Source organism: Schistocerca cancellata, chromosome 6 (assembly GCF_023864275.1).
Source record: "Schistocerca cancellata isolate TAMUIC-IGC-003103 chromosome 6, iqSchCanc2.1, whole genome shotgun sequence".
Classification (NCBI taxonomy): domain Eukaryota; kingdom Metazoa; phylum Arthropoda; class Insecta; order Orthoptera; family Acrididae; genus Schistocerca; species Schistocerca cancellata.
The window spans coordinates 440,794,212-440,817,032 of record NC_064631.1 but is presented as its reverse complement, the minus strand read 5'-3'; the positions used below and the strand labels follow the sequence as shown (position 1 = coordinate 440,817,032).

The window sequence follows — 22,821 nt, the reverse complement described above, 5'->3', positions numbered from 1 at the left end:
TGAAATTTTTTCGCATATTCATTTGCATTTTCCAAATTCATCAGTATTTTAGTTGCAGTAACTAACACAATCAATAATTTGCTGTAAATACCACTTCCTAATGATTTTTTCCCCGATCCTGAGCTGACAGAAGGACTGTGGAGTGATTTCCTGCTAGATTAATACTCACCTTTGAATAATCGTAACCAGTATATGGTAGATCCGCAAGTGCACCAGGTTTGTGAGCATCGAACAGTTTCCTCCGAATGCCAACACCTCTCTCAGGGTCCTTAACAACTGCTTCCAGTTGGTAAGAGGGCACCACACTAGCACGTACAAGCTGAAGCATTTCTTCATCTGTTAAGGCTGTTGCTCCCTCCTAGTAAATAAAAGATAGGCTCGATCAGATGTGACTTCTTCATTTTTTTTACGTAATTCAACTTTTATTACACAAGAATCCTAAATAATTTTGTGCTACAATATTTAACTAGAATTTTATGCTGTGTCTTGAAGAATCAACTTTGACAGAATTTAGCTCCATTTTTCACCTCTGGCCTTATATATTTTTTTCTAATTTATATCCCACTCACCGTGTTATCTCTATTGTGTATTGTGACTGGAAATAGCAAGGAAACTGCTTCTAAGGGGAAGGGAGACTGGGGGGGGGGGGGGTTAATGTGATATCTAACGAAGTGTTAGTAAGTCTTTCCTCAAAGTATTCGTCTGGAACGCAGCCTTGCACATAAGTGTGGAATGCAGATGAGAAACAGTACAGGCAAGGAGAGAATAAAAGCTTTTCACATATGGTGATGCACGGGAATGCACTGAAGATTAGGTAGGTAAATCAAGTAAGTAATGACGAAGTAATAAACTTAATTGTGAGAAATGTACAGTATAGCACAACTAGACTAAAAGAAGTGATCACTTGACAGGACTTACTCTGAAGCATCAAACAATCAGCAATTAGGTAATCGAGAGAGAGAGAGAGAGAGAGAGAGAGAGAGAGAGAGAGAGAGAGAGTAGAGGGGCGGGAGGAGTTGGTGGAAATAAAATCTGTAACAGGAGGCCAAAACTTGACTACAGTAAGCAGCTTTAAGCAGATGGAGGTGCAGTTGTTGTGCAGAAATGGAAAGTCCTGCCCACTATAAAACAGTGGAAAAAACAAATAAATGCAGAGGTTTCACCTTGTACTTACTACAATTATTAAATTGTTGCATTTAATCAAGATTAATTATCTGAGTGACATAATCTTTTAGCGTGCATCAAAGAAAATATTTGTTGTGAAAGTTCACTTTGCTTATTGCATTTGAGCTGAAAGTTTTCCAACAAATTTTAAGTTATAGCAAACAGTCATATGGTATCAACCTAATACGATATCAAAATTCTGACACAAAATGAAAATGCGAGTTCTAAATTGCATGATCGTACAACAGCATCACTCAATTCATTTGATGTTCTTACATTGCTTCAAATTTATTTACTAGCTTTCCTTACCTAAAGCTAATGTCTTTGTAAGATATGTGACAGGGACGATTTAAACGATTATAATCCAAATTCCATCCTGACTTCTGTTTTTAAAATATTTGTGAAGGTAATATATTAAAAAATAATGTCATACATAAGCAGGAACAGTTTATTTAGTACATTACAGTTTGGATTACAGTAGATTTGATTAACAGAATTAACAGAAAATTGTGAATGAGGAAAATAAATCATTAATTGAGTTCCACACAGCTCACTTTAAGTCAACTCTTATTCATTATACATACTAGTGTCAAGAAGGGTTGGTACTTTTTGTAGATGATGCATGTTCTATAACTAGATCCCAGATTTTCATGTAATTGCATGTTCTTTTCCTTTGCTCTTACACAAGTGGAAAGCAAAAATGTTCATCAACTGTGCTGCCAGCATTGATATACTTAATTTAGTTGAGACATTTTTCACTATAATTACTTGTTTTCACAGATTTTAACTTCATGTTGCATGGTAAAAGCTCAAGACAGGGAAGAATTATCTCTAAAAATCACTTTGTAGTGCAATTGTGCTGTGGCCCCAAGCGGCACTCAGGGGCTGCAGCACAGTTGCAACATGTGAGAATGGGCTTATAAGAGCACGAAACCGGGCATGACAATAAAAGAAATTTTCAAGTGAAGCAGTATTTTCAACATCTGGTATTTCATAAATGTTTTGATAAAAAAACTACATCTTTCAAAGCAGATACAATAGCAATACTATGTGTAGCACTGTAACAGCCACTAATATGTGTGGGACTTTATGTGCTTTCAAGATTGGCAGTGAGGCAAACAATGGACTTGGAGACCTAACTTTTCGAAATTCTAGGGATTTCTACCAATTCAGAACTATGGAGTGCATGTGACAAGAAAAGTTTGCCAGTAGTACTTTATAACAGTACACACTGTTTGTGTTCATAATACTCCAAAATTATCATCTAAGTTAAAATGCATTTTTCTATGTTGAATGTGCAACAAGCAGATCGCGTACTCTGTTAAGTCCCAGCTTCAACAACATATAGTTGGTTACATACACAAAAAGAACAAAGCAGTGCATCATGTAAGAAGCAAATGTTGTTGCTGTAGCTGCAGGACTTCCACTCCACAAATGAATTTTCCCAAGGACAGTGTTCTGCTATGACTTCTGTGAACATTCCATAGCACAAACTTCATGTGTCTAAATATTCCGTGTTTCTGCAAAAGTGCAGAGGGCAACAGATTCTTGATGAATCATGATTAAGGAGTAGCTGTTTAGATTTTTGCTAGCAGGAGGCTCTGAGTAATGTATGGTGCTATGTAAGTAATCACCATATACGGACAGCCGTCAATGAAACAACTTATGTATGTGGACATTTCAGTGGTGATCCTACTGTTGACAAACTATATGGAGAAGAACTCAAAGCCATTATTGATCTCCTACAAAATATAGGCTGCTTTCTATGACAGCAAAAAATTTAGGAAATATTTAGTTGTTCATTGGGTTCAAAACGAATGGTGAGATAGGATACTTTGGTAACCAGCATTTTAGCAAACACATCTGACTGTAAATTATTTTTTTTTAATTGACACATCACAGTCTTTCAAAACAAAAAAATGAGTAATGTAAAATGAACTGTCTTGATGTACTTTACATGTTTATGGTACATCTAAATGTGTGTCAAGATAATATAATAGGCTTTGGTGCAAACCAGAAGCTGGCTTCAGATGAAGTTATTGCTTATGTTAAATACACTGCCTGACAAAAAAGTGAAACACCCCAAAGTGGTGGAGGAAATGAAATGAAACTTCACAGGTTGAAAGTGTATACGATGCAAATTCAGTAATAACAATATCGAGCCAAATCTATGAAGAACTTGGCTTTATGAGCCCACTTATCAGTCCAATGTTGCAACCTCCTCTTGGGCTGCGTGCATGCCCTGATTCAGTTGAGAAGGGTGTCACAAAGCCTTGTATCTTCTCCAATGTCTCACAACCATTGTAACTGGTCACTGATATTCTGGGTACTGGCACTGGGACAGAGTTGACATCTGAGTTGTTTCCACACATGTTCAAGTAGAAACGCATCTGGGGCTCTTGCTAACCGCAGGAGTACCTCAACATCACACACATAGTTCTTAGAGACACTTGAAATGTGTGGATGAGCATTGTCCTGTTGAAAATGACACTATGATAGTATCACATAAGAGGTGACACATGAAGATGCAGTATGCTTGTGATGTACTGTTGTGCTGTCCGAGTTTCCTGAATCACTATCACCCACGACCTGGCATCATGCTCAATGGCTCCCCAGACAATGATGCCAGGAGTAACACCACAGCGCCTCTCCAAAACGTTGGAAGAACAGGACTTCTCCACAAGTTGCTGCCATTCTCATCAATGATGGTCATGCAGGGCAGTTCAGAACTTTGATTCAGCTCTGAACACAATATGACCCCATCATCAGCAGTCAATGCTGCTGACCTCCAGCCTATGGTGCAGGATAACACAGACTGTTGCAAAAACTTCATTACTTGTTCTTAGATGGAAAGCACAGATGTTAAGGGATTATGATGTGCTTTGTATACAATACAACTATCCTCCCTTATGGTGATCAGACATCGTCAACTGGAATCTTGACGATGAATAAGTCTGCCCTCAAGTTCCTGTGGAGTCCTACGTTGAGACCCTGTCGCACCCAAATGCCCAACAAATCTGGACGGTGTGCGATTCAACCAGCTGGCAAAATGGAGATCCACAATGAGGTCCTTTTGAAACTCTGTCAGACGTTGACAACTCTCACTTGAATGTGTGGGACTTAATGTCATTTGGAGTGATCACTCAACATCTGATGCCGTTCACATCACTTACACAGTCTCCTAGGGCCGGTAACAACAATAAACATGAACAGCACTAATGCACGCTGGTGGCCTTTACAGAGAACTGCAACTGTAATCATTTACATACCTATCGATAGCAAATACTGTACGAAGTTACACTGCCATCTGAACATGTCTTCTATGCGCTTCACTTTTTATATCAGGCAGTTTATTTAATAAAATATTTGCATGATACTACATATTTTGCATGTGGATATTACGTAACAAACCAGGCTCTAGTTATAATTAATCTTGTTAGAGGGATTTTCAGAAAAAATTATTACTGATGTTCTTCAGAGAAATAGCATGTGGTTCTCAATACACAAGGACCCATTTAATCATTTTTTTTTAAAAAAAAACTCAAAATATTTAGTCATGTGGGGGGGAAAAAAAACAAACAAACTAACTAATTAACAACAACGTAAAATTGAAATTTTCCCAGCGAATCAACTGGTCAAAAAGATTTCGCATTTGCAGCCGGTCGTCGTAAACTTCATTGCACGATATTTCGGCTGGACAACTGCCAGCCATCTTCAGGTGAGCCGAACAAGGACTGACGAAGACGTTCTCCGCTCCAGCTTATATAGTGCGCTGTCAGTACTACCGTGCATGTGTTGCAATTGCGGAGACAGAAAGGCCACACCGACCAGCGGCAGTGCCCTCACTGGTGGAACTGCAGTAATCAGCTGCCGTCGGTATTGTCGCTGGCTGCAGCTATCAAAGTCTTCTGGCGTCTTCGTCTCGAGCAAATTTCGGAGATGACGGGATTCCATGCGTTATTCAATTGGTAACCACTGTCACAGTGCATTAGATTTCCCGCAATGCGTCTTTCAACTGATTCTTTGATAATGGAGTCCCAAAAAGTTTTTGCAGTGGCCAAAATCGAAGTTTTGTTGTACTCCATTGAATGTCTGTTAGAAATACAATGTTCCGCAACTGCAGACTTACTGGGTTGCAGTAGGCGAGTGCAACATTGATGTTCTGTACAACGCTCCTCCACTGTACGCGTTGTCTGTCCTATATAGGCCATACCACACTGGCACAGTATTTTATAAAATCCCGCCTTCCGCAGTAACAAATCATCCTTCACCGATCCCAGCAAATCCGAAATCTTAGAAGGTGGACGAAAAACCACTTTTACATTAAAACGATCAAGAATCCTTGCTATCTAGAAGGTGATATTTCCGACAAAGGGAAGAAAAGCTAGGGACTTGGCTGGCGCGTCCTCTTTATCCACTTCCCGGTTCCTGGCTCTAGTTGACAAGGCCCTGTTAATTTGCTGGGTCGAGTACCCGTTGTCTAAGAACACCATCCTCAAATGTGCCAGTTCCTTAGGCAAATTCTCGGCATCTGACACTGTGTGTGCCCTGTGTACAAGGGTTTTAAGTACACTCATGGTCTGGGATGGGTGATGGCAACTTGGTGTTTCGTCCGCCTTCTAAGATTTCGGATTTGCTGGGATCGGTGAAGGATGATTTGTTACTGCGGAAGGCGGGAATTTATAAAATACCGTGTCAGTGTGGTATGGCCTACATAGAACAGACAATGCGTACAGTGGAAGAGCGTTGTACAGAACATCAACGTTGCACTCGCCTACTGCAACCCAGTAAGTCTGCAGTTGCGGAACATTGTATTTCTAACGGACATTCAATGGAGTATGACAAAACTTCAATTTTGGCCACTGCAAAAACTTTTTGGGACTCCATTATCAAAGAATCAGTTGAAATACGCATTGCGGGAAATCTAATGCACCATGACAGTGGTTACCAATTGAATAACGCATGGAATCCCATCATCTCCGAAATTTGCTCGAGACGAAGACACCAGAAGACTTCGATAGCTGCGGCCAGCGACAATACCGACAGCAGCTGATTACTGCAGTTCCACCAGTGAGGGCACTGCCGCTGGTCGGTGTGGCCCTTCTGTCTCCGCAATCGCAACGCATGCACGGTAGTACTGACAGCGCACTATATAAGCTGGAGCGGAGAACGTCTTCGTCAGTCCTTGTTCGGCTCACCTGAAGATGGCTGGCAGTTGTCCAGCCGAAATATCGTGCAATGAAGTTTACGATGACCGGCTGCAAACCCGAAATCTTTTTGACTAATTAACAACAATCATGAACAGGAGTCAGCAAACACAGAACAATACTCAAGAGAAAAATTCCCTCAAGAAAACAATAAAATTGTGATGCAGAACTTCTTTCTGGAGGCAAAATACACATATCTAAAAACAAAGACGAAGCAACCGTTGGTTGCGAAAGCTTGACTTTTACGTGTATGTGTTTGTTTGTGTGTCTATCAATATGCCAGCGCTTTCGTTTGGTAAGTCACATCATCTTTGTTTTTAGATATATTTTTCCCATGTGGAATGTTTCCCTCTATTATATTAATACATACACATATATATAAGGACATCAGTTCCTTCCTTTGAGAAGAGAGAGGGATAGGATTGGAAGGTTTAAAAGCCTGGGCAGGTCATTTAGACTCCAGGATGTGAGGAACCCAAAAGTCGTGAGAACAATGGGTGACAAAGATAAAGACAGGATGTATACACAGACAAGGAAAAAAAATTCCAGATTTCATAGTTAATAATGCACTTTTTCCCATGTGAAAATACACTTCTTCCAAGGTGAAAAATACACTTTTCCCATGATAAGTGACAGCATACTTTCCCTCGGAGCTGTAAAAATATCAATTCTTTGAATGGTAAAGATTTTATACACCAGAATGGAGCTTCAGATAATGAAAACTCAGGGAAAAAGAAAAATAAGAAAAGAAAGAACGTATTGGAAAGAACTGTGATGTGTAGCAACATTTACGCTGCGGTTTTCATGTTGTGGTACTTTGCATATTTTTGCATTTGTATTATGAAAGTGTAGATTCCAAACAGCACGTTTAGTTTCCAAAGCATTCAAATCGAAATTAAAATGCAGCTCATGTCACATGATCTCACTAGCTAATGACAGCAGATATTCAGAGCATGGCACACATGACATAGTCAGCCAACAGCAATATCACTATTAAATAGTGTGAACAAACAAACAGGAAAAGTTAATGGTTTAAATTAATGTACATAGTGTAGCTACAAGAAAAGGTAAGCTTTCACATATAACATTGGTCTTTTTTGCATGTGTTGCACTTTAAGATACATCACACAAATGTGACAGTAAAATTTTAAATAATGACATTAATGTCTGGTCTTCTGGGCTCGAATTTCTTTGAAGTGGCTAGTCCTTAATGAGTTAAAATTTAAATGAGAGTCACAGGCTCTGTGATTTAAGAAATCCATTGCACATTCGCACATGTAACATAATTCATCTTGTGTGAAAGAAAATTTACTTTGAAGCTAATGCTTTTCAAAGCACCATTCGCAATATTTTCCTGAAACCTGATAGAAATAGCTTCGTTTCAGCAGTCACCAGAGAGTGCCAGAAAACAAAAGTTACTGCGTTTGGGCAGCTATGTTGACATAGGAAGCCTATATGCTCATACATACATAAAATTAAGAGATCTTACACAACATCATAAAAGAAATAGGATACTCTAACAGCATAGGAATTTTGTAAACCATACTAAATTGCATAATTTGGCTTAAAGTGCAAATTCATATGTCCAGATTCACAATGAAGTAGGTCCCAATCTGATATTAAGCTTTTCACTGGTGTTTTTGGGATGCAAATTTTCTTGGAGTACCAGTACTGTATTATCTTATGTTTGGGTCTTTATTAAGGCATAATTCTAAATGTGCCAGAAGATGAAAATGTGCACCTGAAATTCAGTGAACAGTTGAGACTAGACAATAGTGCGGAATGAAACACTTTGTTCCTAATAAATTGACTGCCTCTGGGGAAAAGATTAATAAAAACCACATTTATTTAGCAAACTGACAAAAACAGCTTCATTGTTCTACAAGGAGACTGACTGCCAAAACTGTGGAATTAAAATCAGAAAATTGAAACTAATAACATACGTTAGCCTTCCATAATTACATGAATGTATTTTAATTCACTTGATAGCTTCCAACCACAGAAATCAATTTTGTTTTCATTTGACATGAGAAGTGTACATGAAGAGGAAATAGCAGAATCACTAAATATAAAGGCAGCTTACATGGAGACTAAACCCCTCTCCACTACAGCTCAGACTGCTATGTGCATGTGCTAATCTGGCAGCCTGGGTGCACAAGAAAAATTTTTCCAGGTAGTATCTGGCTGCTTGTTGCTACTGCTGATGCAGCAAACAGTCACACCTAAAGTGGCCGGAAGCAGGAGGATGTACTGTCCACACGCAACTCAACTGCACATGCACATGAGTCCACGGGCAACTGCTCAAACAAACTTAATGTAAACAGTTGTGACGTCACCCTTCCGGCAGCAGTTTATTGTTATGAAGTATTCCATAGTCTTCATCCTAAATCCTTTGGCACATTTTGCTGTTTATCAGTTCTTACCAGTGAAAATTACAAACATTTAACTGAAGACTAAAATAATGAAAAATTCCTGGAATTCTAAAAAGTTCCCAGGTTTTTCCCAATTTTCTCCCAGATGAAAAACTTCCAGGGTTTTTGCCAGATTTCCCAATTGTCCCGGACCATAAGTGCCCTGAAAGTTCATGGCAATGATCTGCGTCTTTCTTCTCCAAGGAAGGAATTGATACTTCCAAATAATAAGATATTGTCATGTACTTTTTTAAAGTATCTATTGTTGATATTAAATATTTTGTCTCTTGAAAGTAAATACTACCTAGCAATTCTGTCTCATAATTTTATAGACTATAATGTTTCAATTATCAGGATTGACATGATAAAAATAGACTCCAAGAGAGCTTCTCCAACAGCTAAGTTCAGAAACTTTTGCTCTTTGCCTAATTGCTAGTTTCAGAAATGAACAGCATAATATACAGGGTCTTAAGTGTATAAGTGCAAACATTGTGATCATTGGTACTTTAACATGTACCCACTTCAGTGTATTAGCTGGTTCTTCTCTGTGTCTAACAGCCTTTCTACAAACATGTCAAATAATTTACTATCTGATGTTTCCTGCATGGTCATAACTGCAACACAAAATGGACTATGCCTTTAAGTATCAACTAACTGTTTTGTGTCCATGCATCCACACTTCAACATCCAACTTGCTGCCCAAGGGAAAATAAGCATTAACGATTTCCTCTTGCCACATGTATTTGGAGGTACTAACCAATCTAAAATTATACTACTACTAACAGCTCCCATTATTAGTTTGCAAAATAAAGAAAATACTGATGTAATATTGTTCAGTAAAGAGTCCTCAATCACCAATAAAAATATCTGCACTTACACCCCTAACACTCTGTTCTTTGCATACTAAAAATCATGAGTTATAGCATAATTTCTTGGGTAACTATTATATAGAAAGAAGTATTTTTTTCGACAAAAGTATGTAATGTGAATTGTATGTGGAATTGAATACACAGCCAATAGAGAAACACAACAGGTCTTTACCAAATTTGTATAATTATTGCCTACTATTCTCATCTTTTACGTTATTATTAAATGTGGTACTGTTTTTTATTTTGACTTTACTGCAGGAGTCTTTACAAAGGCACAGTGGGCAACACCATACTCAGCCTTTGGTGAACAGAGATAACGAACATTTCCTGTAGTCAGTCACCAGTGAGACATAATTACATAAAATAAGATCAAACAATGGAAACTTCCGGTTGACATATCAACAATGTAATGAAAAGATAGGCTGCTACTTGTCATAAATATGATATTTTAAGTTGCAGACAGGCACAACTAAAACACACTTACACATTAGCTTTTGGCCACAGTCTTTTCTAACAAAGGCTGTGACTGAAAGCTAATGTGCAATTGTCTTTCAGCTGTGCCTGTCTGAAACTTAACGTGCCATCTTTAGGGTGAGTAGCCATCTATCTTTTCCGTATACTGTTATACAAAGAAAAATTTATTCGAATCACTGCAGTAGTTATTATAACTTGCAATTTTAACATTCAGTTTAGAGTCCTTGAAGTCACTGTACATACGAAATCTTAGTAAGACAAAGTTGATAATTGTGAATGCATTTTGTGAAAATAAATGTACATTTACTGAAATCTAAACACCACAGTGTCACCTTTGTCATTTCAACTGTTGCAAATACACAGGTGTTCATCAAATGATAAAAAAAGATATTATCAGATATTAAAGTGAGTAATGTGTCCAGAATGAGATTTTCACTCTGCAGCGGAGTGTGCGCTGATATGAAACTTCCTGGCAGATTAAAACTGTGTGCCCGACCGAGACTCGAACTCGGGACCTTTGCCTTTCGCGGGCAAGTGCTCATGGTAGAGCACTTGCCCGCGAAAGGCAAAGGTCCCGAGTTCGAGTCTCGGTCGGGCACACAGTTTTAATGAGTAATGTGTGTTATAAGTCTTGTAGTATGGGCTTTTTCACAGAGTTCACCATTCTAAATGTACCTTCACATTTCTTATTAAATTTATCGTTAATAATCCAGCACAGTTAAAAGGGAACATTACCTTCATTACTCAACACTAAAGTCAGCTTTGGCCCAGAAAGAATACAAAGCAGCCCGAAATGTTTGCTCCCTTGCCAAAAAACATAAAATATCTTGACAGGTAGCAATGAACACTTTAAACCTTAAATGTAACTATCGCTTTTTAACAATTCATCCAATCCTGACTTTTTTACTCAAAATATGTAACATGGGTAACACAGAAACAAAGGTAATTACCTTGGTTGTATCTTAAATTTTACTACTATCACGAATAAGGTCAGAGAATTATAAGCGAATTTTTATTAAACTGTAGAGAGTGTGTACTTACTAAGCTGTACATAGCCATCACAAATAAATCATGGCTATACAGGGTGATCAGAGTTCGACAGCAAAACTTCAGGAATCAATTCCTCATATAACGAGAAGAGAACAAGTTTGTTAAATGCTTACCTCAAGAGAGCATGTCTTCATTTTTTCATACATTGAAACAAATCTCTTTTATTGCTAGGTCTTCGCTTGCTTTCCACATTTTGGGATGGGGTAGTATGGACCAAAACAAGGCAAAATGTCCAGTAAGCTTGGGCTCTAAAATGCATATTTTGCGAGATGTGAGCACTTGTTCAATAGAATAGATGTTTTTCACAGTAACAAATATCAGCAAGTGCACATAGCTCTTAAGATATGCATTTTAGAGCCCATATTTACTGGACATTTTTCCACACTAGTTCCTCTCAAATTATGGAAAGTAAAGAGCTTTGCAGAAAAAGATTTTTTTTTCCCCTTCATGTTATACGAGGAATCCATTCATGAAGTTTTCCATCGAGTTCTGAAACACTCTATACAGAAAGATGAGGAGACTTACCCAACAAAAGCGCTGGCAGGTCGATAGACACACAAATAAACACAAACATACACACAAAACTCTAGCTTTCGCAACCAACGGTTGCCTCGTCAGGAAAGAGGGAAGGAGAAGGAAAGACAAAAGGATATGGGTTTTAAGGGAGAGGGTAAGGAGTCATTCCAATCCCGGGAGCGGAAAGACTTACCTTAGGGGGAAAAAAGGACAGGTATACACTCGCACACACACACATATCCATCCATACACACAAGACACAAGCAGACATTTGTAAAGGCAAAGAGTTTGAGCAGAGATGTCAGTCGGGACGGAAGTATAGAGGCAAAGATGAAGTTGAAAGACAGGTGAGGTATGAGCGGCGGCAGATTGAAATTAGGAATTAGCGGAGATTGAGGCCTGGCGGATAGCGAGAAGAGAGGATATGCTGAAGGGCAAGTTCCCATCTCCGGAGTTCTGACAGGTTGGTGTTAGTGGGAAGTATCCAGATAACCCGGACGGTGTAACACTGTGCCAAGATGTGCTGGCCGTGCACCAAGGCATGTTTAGCCACAGGGTGATCCTCATTACCAACAAACACTGTCTGCCTGTGTCCATTCATGCGAATGGACAGTTTGTTGCTGGTCATTCCCACATTCCCACATAGAACGCTTCACAGTGTAGGCAGGTCAGTTGGTAAATCACGTGGGTGCTTTCACACGTGGCTCTGCCTTTGATCGTGTACACCTTCAAGGTGTGAAAGCACCCACGTGATTTACCAACTGACCTGCCTACACTGTGAAGCGTTCTATGTGGGAATGACCAGCAACAAACTGTCCATTCGCATGAATGGACACAGGCAGACAGTGTTTGTTGGTAATGAGGATCACCCTGTGGCTAAACATGCCTTGGTGCACGGCCAGCACATCTTGGCACAGTGTTACACCGTCCGGGTTATCTGGATACTTCCCACTAACACCAACCTGTCAGAACTCCGGAGATGGGAACTTGCCCTTCAGCATATCCTCTCTTCTCGCTATCCGCCAGGCCTCAATCTCCGCTAATTCCTAATTTCAATCTGCCGCCGCTCATACCTCACCTGTCTTTCAACTTCATCTTTGCCTCTATACTTCCGTCCCGACTGACATCTCTGCTCAAACTCTTTGCCTTTACAAATGTCTGCTTGTGTCTTGTGTGTATGGATGGATATGTGTGTGTGTGCGAGTGTATACCTGTCCTTTTTTCCCCCTAAGGTAAGTCTTTCCGCTCCCGGGATTGGAATGACTCCTTACCCTCTCCCTTAAAACCCATATCCTTTTGTCTTTCCTTCTCCTTCCCTCTTTCCTGACGAGGCAACCGTTGGTTGCGAAAGCTAGAGTTTTGTGTGTATGTTTGTGTTTATTTGTGTGTCTATCGACCTGCCAGCGCTTTTGTTGGGTAAGTCTCCTCATCTTTCTTTTTAAATATATTTTTCCCACGTGGAATGTTTCCCTCTATTATATACACTCTATACAGAGTTATAGTCATAACTATATAGTTAGTAAGCTGACTCTTGTTACATCAATTCAATATACATAAGGCACTTCTATAAAATGTGGAATTAACTAATTTAATAAATGGAAGGAAACAGCATTTCCAGTACAGATTTGGCACTTTTCATGACTTTTGTTTCAGGCTTATATTTCCTCTATACAACTATAACTTTTTTTCTAATAATCTGAATGCTGCTGCACAGAGAATATCTTACTGAATCTACCTCTTGTGTCCTTAAGCATTTCACACTTACCTTGGACTTATATATATCCACACACTGTTCTAAACTTCGACAAATTTGTGGTTCCTCTTTATCTTCATCAAGAGATGTCTTATTCACTGTTGTTTCTGTAACTGCAATATCTTGCTGTGCCTGTTGACATGTTGGAGATACTTCAGTTACGGGTTTAAGCTCTTGTGGTGGTTGCTGCTGCTGTTCCTGATGATCTGTCTGAACTGATTTGTGCTCAGTGTTAATTGCAGTGAGTTCTTCACGAGATGGGACCTCCACCCAACCTATCAGTAATAAACAAAAAAGAAGTCAGTTATAGATACACAATATAATCAATAAGTGTAACAAATAGTGATTGTGGGTAGAATTATTTATTACCTGCTAAAGTGCAACTAAATATTATATAATTTTAAGAGAAAAGTTGGGTACAATATTATTGTACTCTGTATGCCTTGCACATAACTGGCAGAGCAGCATACAGCCCAACATTATAGCACAACTATGAAGGCAGAAAAAACTATGCTTAACATATACATGCATTGTCACTAACTTGTAAGTGGTGTGCAACTGCAAATGTCTAAACCAAAGTTCTTTTCTGAGAAAGTGGCAGTGAACCCCTTGACATGCAAATATAGCTAAAATATGGGTAAAAATTTTTCATATGGGGTGAGGGAAGCTGAGTTCAAAATATCAACATGACCACTGCAGACTTGATTTTCCACAATTTTGCTAAATCACAGTAAGTACCTGGTTATACACCTTACTCAATTATACTTTCTCTATCAGTGCCAAAGAAGTTGGTGCTTCATCTGGTAACCTACATACCTGCCAACGAAGCTTTAGATATAAAAATGATTCTAAAACAGAGATTTCCTATTACAGTTACAGAGAGTTAATTCTAAGGCAGAATTATTCATAATATTGGAATGTAGGAGAGATAAGCTGCTGACACACTCATTCTACTGAATAAAACTACCACATTTATGCACAAATGTGGTCAAAAAGTATGGAGAACATTGTTTTATAAAAACACTCAAAAACTTACCAGCTTCAAGCATTGGACGCATACGATCGAAAGCATGGCCATGACTGTAACTCCTGTGCCTGCGTTCCCTGTCACTGGCCCGGTCAGATACCAGCATTTGCTCCCGAATATCCTCCTCACTCTCAAAGAAAACGAACTTTACAGCAAGTGCTAACAGCAGGATAAGAATGACAATGTGGTCAGCACTCACAGTCAGCCACCTGGAAAATGCAATATTACAGCCTAAAAATTTCAAGTTAGCTTTATCCTAAATAAATTACAAGTCAGCAAACAGTATGTCATTATAGATTACAGTTATAGCAATATGAACACCTATATCAAAATTTCCTTTAGCATGTATGACATGCTGTTTTACATGTATAAGAAAGAAAAATCAATTATACTGAAACTGTAACATTCATATTCAATTAAACAGTTCATATATCATCTGACACATACAGTAAATGATCTCTTCTATATACTACTAAATTTCACATACAGCTTCTTTCATATAATTAGCCGCCTTTTCCAATCATATCACACATACAAAAATGTCAATAGCTGTTAAGTTAAATGTATTCCCTGATGAAACTGTAGATCGGCCTAAAAGTAAGAAGTTACAAAGCACTCTTCAATACAAAATGGGCTAAGTGAATATTTTTCTTTCTTTAATTTCTACACCTTCCTTTGGCCACTGTCAATTAAGGATAGGAAATAAAAGTCTAATTACCAGGTAAAAGTAGAGCTAGGCACAAGTTATTACAATAACAGGAGTCACTAGCCATTGGAATCTAGGTTCCCTCATGTCTCAATAAAAAAGACTAAAACAAACAGAAACTGTAACTTTTCTATTATTTAAGAACATAAAAAAAATCTTGTTTACAGAATTTGGAGTATTTTGTAAATATTGTGTATTTGTAGATGGATCACTGAAAAATATATAATTTCACTTGGAAATCCAACAGAAACAGGTACACGTGACTCAGTCACGTGCAATGTACTTTACAGTCGTTCAGTTTTGGTGTGCACTAACATGTAGATGAATACATTTTGAATGTTAACAGATACCATTATTCTTCCATAGTGAATGTAAGTGAACTGCTACATGTGATTCAAATCTCTTTTTGATTACCGGTTCTCTAGGAACAATTCTAACATTATCAAATTTTCTGTTATGTATTGAAATTCATTTCAAATTTGTCATTACTGCAACTTACCTAAGCAGGTACTCGCGGATAGAGGATGCTGTGAAGTCATCAGTATGGTTGTAGACAGCAGTAGAAGAGACAGAAGTAGTGGGGGAAACCACCAATGGCAAGGATGTTCCTGGGACTCCCACAGATGGCACACTGCCTGTATCGTCGCCGCCAAGTCCCCACCGACTAAGAGCATAAGAAAACAAGTGGTGGCTCATAGTGGGTACGACCCAACACCTTTGGAACACACAAATAGAACGACATCTGACAGGAAGTGTGACCCTGCCCTCAGACCTGTAACTTCCTGTTCTGGCTTTGACAGTGCTTACGTCATCACAGCACTATCCTCTCATCTTTCAAATACATAAAAATGTGTCTGTCATTACATAAGCAAAAGCGGATGTCATTGAAACTACCTTAGTTAACTAATACGTCTCTGTACTTATATTTGTAGACAATTGAATTATCTGAATATAATTAGCATAGGAGTTAATGCTCTTCTGATAACATCTATAGGAAAATATTTCTGATATTAGATAAGTAATACTTAACAAAGCTAAAGAAAAAAGGAAAATATTAAGTGCTGACCCACTACCAAATAACAAGTCTTTGCTTAAATAAATGCACAGCAGAGAAACTCATTTTCTACAATGATTGATATGGAGAACCATGTTCTAAAATACTCCCCTAAATATGCGATGACATTTCAAAAATTCAAACTGTACTATAGCAGTGGGTAAAGAGTGAATGAAATAAAAAATGTAAATGCCAGAAGGTATTATTACCTTAAACTCTGGCTGTTGCTACACACTTTATGTATACTTAACAAAAGAGAGAGAAAATTTACTGCACCGGTTTTAAAATTACGTTCCACTCTTAGGGATGCTGCAAAAATGTTTCATGAAACAGTGACATGAACTCAAAATTTTATCCAATTATAAACACATTTGGGACGCTATAAAAACAAATAACACACTGCTGTCTAGTTTACAGGACAAAGCATGCATTGTGTAACACTATATGCAGCACAAAAGGGAAGAGAATGTGAAGCAGCAGTCAAGGACTAATACCTTGGGACCACAAATAGCTATTCCATCACTCAAGAATAATTTCAAAAGCCATTAAAAGAAGGAAACAGGTTGCTTCGAAGACTGGCCAGCCTTCACCTCAACTTATCTGTTACGGTAACAAAGCTGTGAATGAATATATGGAATACGTTGCTATTTGTGACCTATGAGAAAGATATGTGACATGAAATGTTTTAAAAAAGGTTCCTATGTTACATAATTGAAAAATGCAAAGAATATTCTAAGTCAAGATGTAATAGAAATGATACAGTTTCACATTTATATCTTTACATTTCCATTCGCATAACTTGAAAATTCAGCTTCCGAATGTAAGTATTTGTCCTTGTAATTTACCAGTTGGTTAGCTGAATTTTCCTATGATAGAACTTTACATCAGTGATATGTTACTGCATACTCTGATGATATCAAGAAACTTGGTGACATAAACTGAGGCTTTCAAACATTTTGGGACAAATATTGTGAAGAAATAAAGTGAAGCATTATGTTTGACCATATAGTGATACTTCATTTAAAGCAATAAATTCTTTGTCTACACCACATAGCATCTGAAAAGTCTGGTGTCCCAAGATAATATCTTAACATATCTATAATGCTGAATAAGCTGTACATACCTATGTGCATGAACCAGCACAAGACCTGCAGACATGATCACCTTGACTCTCTGCACCACTGGATTTGGTTTTTCCTCCTGGAGCACATGGCGCACTATAGCTGAGCGTTCCTGCCAAGCAGGCCTGCCGTGCTTACCAGCTCGTGATAACTGTTGGCAGGATGATGAATTATATATTGCCATAATATGTAAAGTAAATAAAATGGTCAAAACAAGGAAAAATTTCAGAAAGAAAAAATAAAGTTAAATGATGGTAAAAAAAAATGGATTCTTATTCCTCTAAGCAATGAACAGTCTGTGAATAACCCTATTCCAGATTAAAATACATTCACTGAATGTAACAAATATCAAGGAAATGTCCCCTTTAAAAAAATCATGATTTTTCCTAAAATACAGATTTAAGGTCAGGTTCTGAGACTTGCAGTTCACAGGTATATGAAATTCAATAATCTAGAAATTACTTTACCTGGCAATGAGTCTACTTACCTCTAAGATAAGAGAAAGACATGCTGGATAGAATGTCATGAAGACAATGTAATTAACAATGACAGACATGCAAGCAAAACAGCACAGGACCTCCAATCTGCGAACACCTGCAATAGTAATTTGTCTTTAAGAAATCATCTTAATAAAATTTATTTAAAACATGAGATTTTGCAAAAAAGCATATTTAATTATAATTCCAAACGCCTATTTCTGTACATGGCAGTAGTAATTTTTTTTTTTCTTTGTTGAAGTCATTCATTTCCAGTCTGTTATGTTTTTCCTAAGAACTGCTAAAATGTAAATGCCATTCGGAGGAATTAACATGCTAACTTTGTTTCTAACTACTGTAAAGATATGTATTTTATTACTTAGAAAGTGGAATATTGAATCTGAAGCATGCTACACACACACAGTAATTTGCGCACTATGGATTGACTTCATTTTTGACAAAGGTGCACTTAATTAGCACTGAAATTGTGAATAAATTGACTGTTTCATTATATGCTGTTCATAATTACCCATAGAGCCAGAATTTAATTACTATATATTCTACAATATTATTAAACTATTTACTAAACATATTCATGTGATCAAATTGACAAAACTACAGCATGTGTATTTTGAAGCTTTACTGTGTACTTGTGATACATTACCTGAGAGAGTCCCAACACCAATGACAAGCGCCTCAACAAGTGTGTCCAGCGTGAGAGCAGGTCCAAGAGTTGCCATTCCCCGAGCAATATTACGTCGCACTTCTTCTGTGTTGCTAGCACTAAGTGCTAACTGTGCCAGAGCACTTGCTTTCGATAGATCGATCAGCAATAGAAAGAAAAATAATGCATCTCTGCAAAGAATAAATTAGAGATTATTGAAGTTTTTGACTTGAAGTTAAATGACAGAGAAAACTGATTCATATGATTTAACTTTCTAACACTAGTCTGTTTTTAAGATGTCCTAGCAGTGTTTAGACTCTGTCATAGTGCTACATGTGCAAAGTCAACCATATTCACAACTATAAATAATGTATTGGAACTGCACAATAAAAATATCTATGAATTTCATGTAACAACCAGAAAGAAAACAAAAGAAGTATAAAAAATTGTAAGTTGAAGTGGATATACTCACAAAGTTTGCAGTTTATGAGAGCATTTGCGTAGGAGGCAAATAAGTGTGTTACACATGTACAGTTTCCACAGACTGAGGGAAAAGGGATACACACAAAAATACAGAATGAGGCAAGGATGACCAAAGAATTGAAAGACACCCATACTTCTGGTCTGCTATATTTACAAAGGATTAAGACTTAACACTACTAATAGGTGCAGCTCTAGATGAGTTGAAAGGAACCATGAATGATAGAACCATTTGGAAAACAGAAACAGGAAACAAAAAACTGGAGAACAAAAGCTGGAAAAGATACTGTAATAACCAAGGAAGAAAGGCAGTGCATATTGTTAGACAAATGCGACAAGGAAACAGAATTTAGGACAGAGTTTTGTTATGGTGTTGCAAACATTTGTACATGAAACAGAAGATTCATGTGACTCATACATAAAAAAAGTGAACCTTTCCTTGATGCTATGGGTAAAAGTAAATTCTTCAAGCAGGAATTATGAGAGTGGTTTGATGAGTTTGGTAAATTTCCAAAAAAGAATAGAACATTTTTATTCCACCTTTAAGGTTGGTAAGCTTGATTATTAAGGATCATACAAAGGATTTCAACAATGTACAACATACAGTTCATTGATGTCAGCCTTCTGAATTGGTCAGCGTGTTGACTGGGATTGAAAAAAAAAAGTTAGTTGCTGTGATTAAACATTTTCATTTGATGGGTTGGACTGCTACACAAATCAAAACAGAACTGGATGAAGTTCATGTGGACTCTGCACCACCATTGAAGAGCATTTATTTTTGCATTAACGAATTTAAGCTTGGGCAGATGAGCACCAAAGACAAACCATGCTCCCCTCGTGCAATTGATGTCACCACAAAGGAAACCATTGGCAAAATCCAAGAAATGGTAATGCTTGGCCACTGAATAAATATTTGAGAGATTGGTTAAGACTGTATGCATCTCAATTGAGTGAGATTATTATATCCTGCATGGGGAATTAGCTATGAAGAAGCTGTGTGTGAGGTGGGTGCTGTGATTGCTCACAGTCAATAAAAAGTGGATCTAGCATGACATTTCAACATAATGCCTGGTGATGTTTAATCACAATCTGCAACATTTCCTGCACTTACTAGTTCCATCACTGCGCCAATTAAAATGACAGTCGAACCAATGGACAAAGGCTGTTGAATGTGGAATGAAGTAGAAAAAGGCCATTTTGTCAGTTGGTAAGGTGATGGCCACAATTTTTGGGGTTCCCAAGGAACAATCCCCATAAATTACTCGTAGAAAGACTGAACCGTAACTTGGCCCTATTATGCTTCATTGTTAGATCGTTTGAGACTTGCATTGGCTGAAAAAAGACAAAGGTTGGCTGCAAAAAAGTGCTCTTTCACAAAAATAATACACCATCTGACACATGAGTGGTTATAATGGCAAAAATGAATGAATTAAGCTTTGAATTGGTTCCTCATACTCCCTATTCACCAGACTTAGCCCCCATTGACTTCTTGCTTTTCCCTAACTTGAAAGTTTGGCTTGCTGGGAAGAAATTTTCATCAAATGAAGAAGTGATAGTGGCAGTCAATGAGTATTTTGCATTGGCAGAACCTACTGTCCAATACTTCTATACTTCTTTTGCTATGATTAAAGAACTGTGGCTCACAGTCAATAGTAAAACATGGAAATAAATTTCCAAAGAGTTTGGATTCAATACCCAGGTAGAGTTGCACAACTTTTTGTAATACACATTAAACTAGTAAAGCACTGTGATGGTCAAACAAACCTTCAGGTTGATGACAGCTTTACTTTTAACCTTCTTTCAGACACGTTACGGATAACTGGAATTACTCTTTTCGGTAATTCCTATAATCTTAGTTTGGATGGACACTACATACTGTATGAGTTTTTCAGAAGTCCATTAAGGGTCCAATTAATGTTACAATGATGTCGTATGCACTGAAAGTAGGACACATGAAATCAAAATGTCTTAATTCTTCTTTATATTCATTCTTTATCTGATTTAAAGAACACAAGTGTTACTTCTTTTTGTTTCCCCTTGTGCAGAAGGAAATTTTAATATGGATAACTTGTTGATCTCATCAGTTCCTATTTTCTTTACTGATAAGCAAATTGACACAATAGGCACTCTCAGGACTACCAGTCATCTTGGTAAATGCCTCAATGTACATACAGCAATCTCAGAATAAAGTGGCATTTACACAAATAAAACATTCATACTCAGGACCTGCATCTGAGAAAGACTTGTTACCACCAACTTTTATTCTCACTTACGGAGAGAAACCATGAATATACAAAAACATTTGAAGTGCAGTAATTAAAAAAAAGCAATAAAAGATAGCACTAAAATAATATGGATATAAATTATATAGAGGCAGTGCATGCACAATTAGCACAACAATCAGCAATCACCATCAACAGAAGCAAACAGAAAATACAGCAAAGTACTGAATAGCAGCTATTGTTTTAAACATGAAATGTAAGAGGATAGCTTAAGGCTGCTTGAAATCTCCAAGCAAATCTGCTACAGTAGCAGACCAAACAGAAGATGTAGATGTAGATGTAGATGTAGATGTAGAAGATCATGCTCAGTAAAACAAAACAAAAATTCAGAATCTTTCCCCCAAACATTTAATCTATTGTTTCAATAACTTCAAATGGAATACACTGTTTTAATCAAAGCTCAATCACAAAAAAATCAAGAAAAAGGAGACAATAAAAGACCTGAGCATCATCTCATGTACTGCCAGTTAACAGTGAATCTGTAAGGTACTTTTTGTATTTTAAATAACAGCAGTATTAGTGTCAAGAACTAACAATCTTATAATTCAGGTTAAATGAGGTTAAGAAAGAAAGATTTATCATAACTTTATTGAAGGAACTGTCCAAGTTCAGCTTGAGATATGAAAACCATGAAATACTGAAAGCAGGCTGGTTAGAACAGGATTTGATGGCTAAAATTTCTGGTTACAGGTCCAGCACTTGACCATCTTGTAAGAGCACCTACAGACATTGTACCAGATATCTAAATCATGATAACTTACTTGAGATCAGATATATCACTGTGAAGAACATTGATGACACTTGTGCTGAATACAAAACTGGAGAAGACAGTAAAGAGTCCTGCGATACCTGAAACAAGCAACAATTTTCCCATGTTAATAGCAGGAATTCAACATGTTAAAAATATTATAGTTTGGATTTTACACAATAAGTCCTTTCCATTCATAACTTCTTTGTAAAACTGTGATCTCGATGGACAAATATTTCAAATGTTTAAAAAGAAAATAATGATACACAATGCTAAACATAAAAAACCCGTATCTGGTAGTCTTTCTTGTTAAGGCTGTCACAAGAGACCAGAGAATTTGTCACATACCCTATTGAAGTAGGTCACTGCATTGCTCGGTAAACCTGCAAAAATATTTTTTCAATCAACATCGCAACTTTTTTTTATTTTATTTTCCTTTTGTAAGACTCTATAAAACATATGTACAGGCAACACAGTGGTGTTACATAATACTGTGGCCACCCTACACAATAGTGTTCAGATCCTCTGGGCCCTATTCTACAACTCTTTGGATATAGTCAAGATATAGATGGCATTTGATGTCTGGGTACAGTCACATAATTTTCTTAGACAATGAGGAGGTGGTTAGTGGGCTTTAACCTGTCACTCAATAACATTCCAATGTGTCCGACTAGGTTGGTATCTGGTAAATTTAATGACTAGAGCTTCAAGTACGCTTAAACATCATTCTCTTGGAACCACAGTTGCAGGATTCGGACCTTATGATAAGGACTACTTGATGTTAAGCACGTAAAATCTTTAAGACTGAAGACTGAGACT

General features: G+C 37.5%; 1 protein-coding gene across 3 annotated transcripts in view; it reads right to left on the bottom strand.

Moving 5' to 3' along the window:
- Positions 1–22,821, bottom strand: part of LOC126190969 (3-hydroxy-3-methylglutaryl-coenzyme A reductase) — a 431,919-nt gene that overhangs the window by 30,176 nt on the left and 378,922 nt on the right. For all 3 annotated transcript variants that reach the window (XM_049931634.1, XM_049931636.1, XM_049931635.1), the window contains 8 exons: positions 22,016–22,103; positions 18,493–18,683; positions 17,840–17,946; positions 17,355–17,503; positions 15,677–15,841; positions 14,481–14,680; positions 13,457–13,719; positions 170–358 (listed from right to left, as the gene is read on the bottom strand). In XM_049931634.1, coding sequence (XP_049787591.1) covers positions 170–358; positions 13,457–13,719; positions 14,481–14,680; positions 15,677–15,841; positions 17,355–17,503; positions 17,840–17,946; positions 18,493–18,683; positions 22,016–22,103 — 1,352 coding nt within the window. The remainder of the gene's footprint in view (positions 1–169; positions 359–13,456; positions 13,720–14,480; positions 14,681–15,676; positions 15,842–17,354; positions 17,504–17,839; positions 17,947–18,492; positions 18,684–22,015; positions 22,104–22,821) is intronic.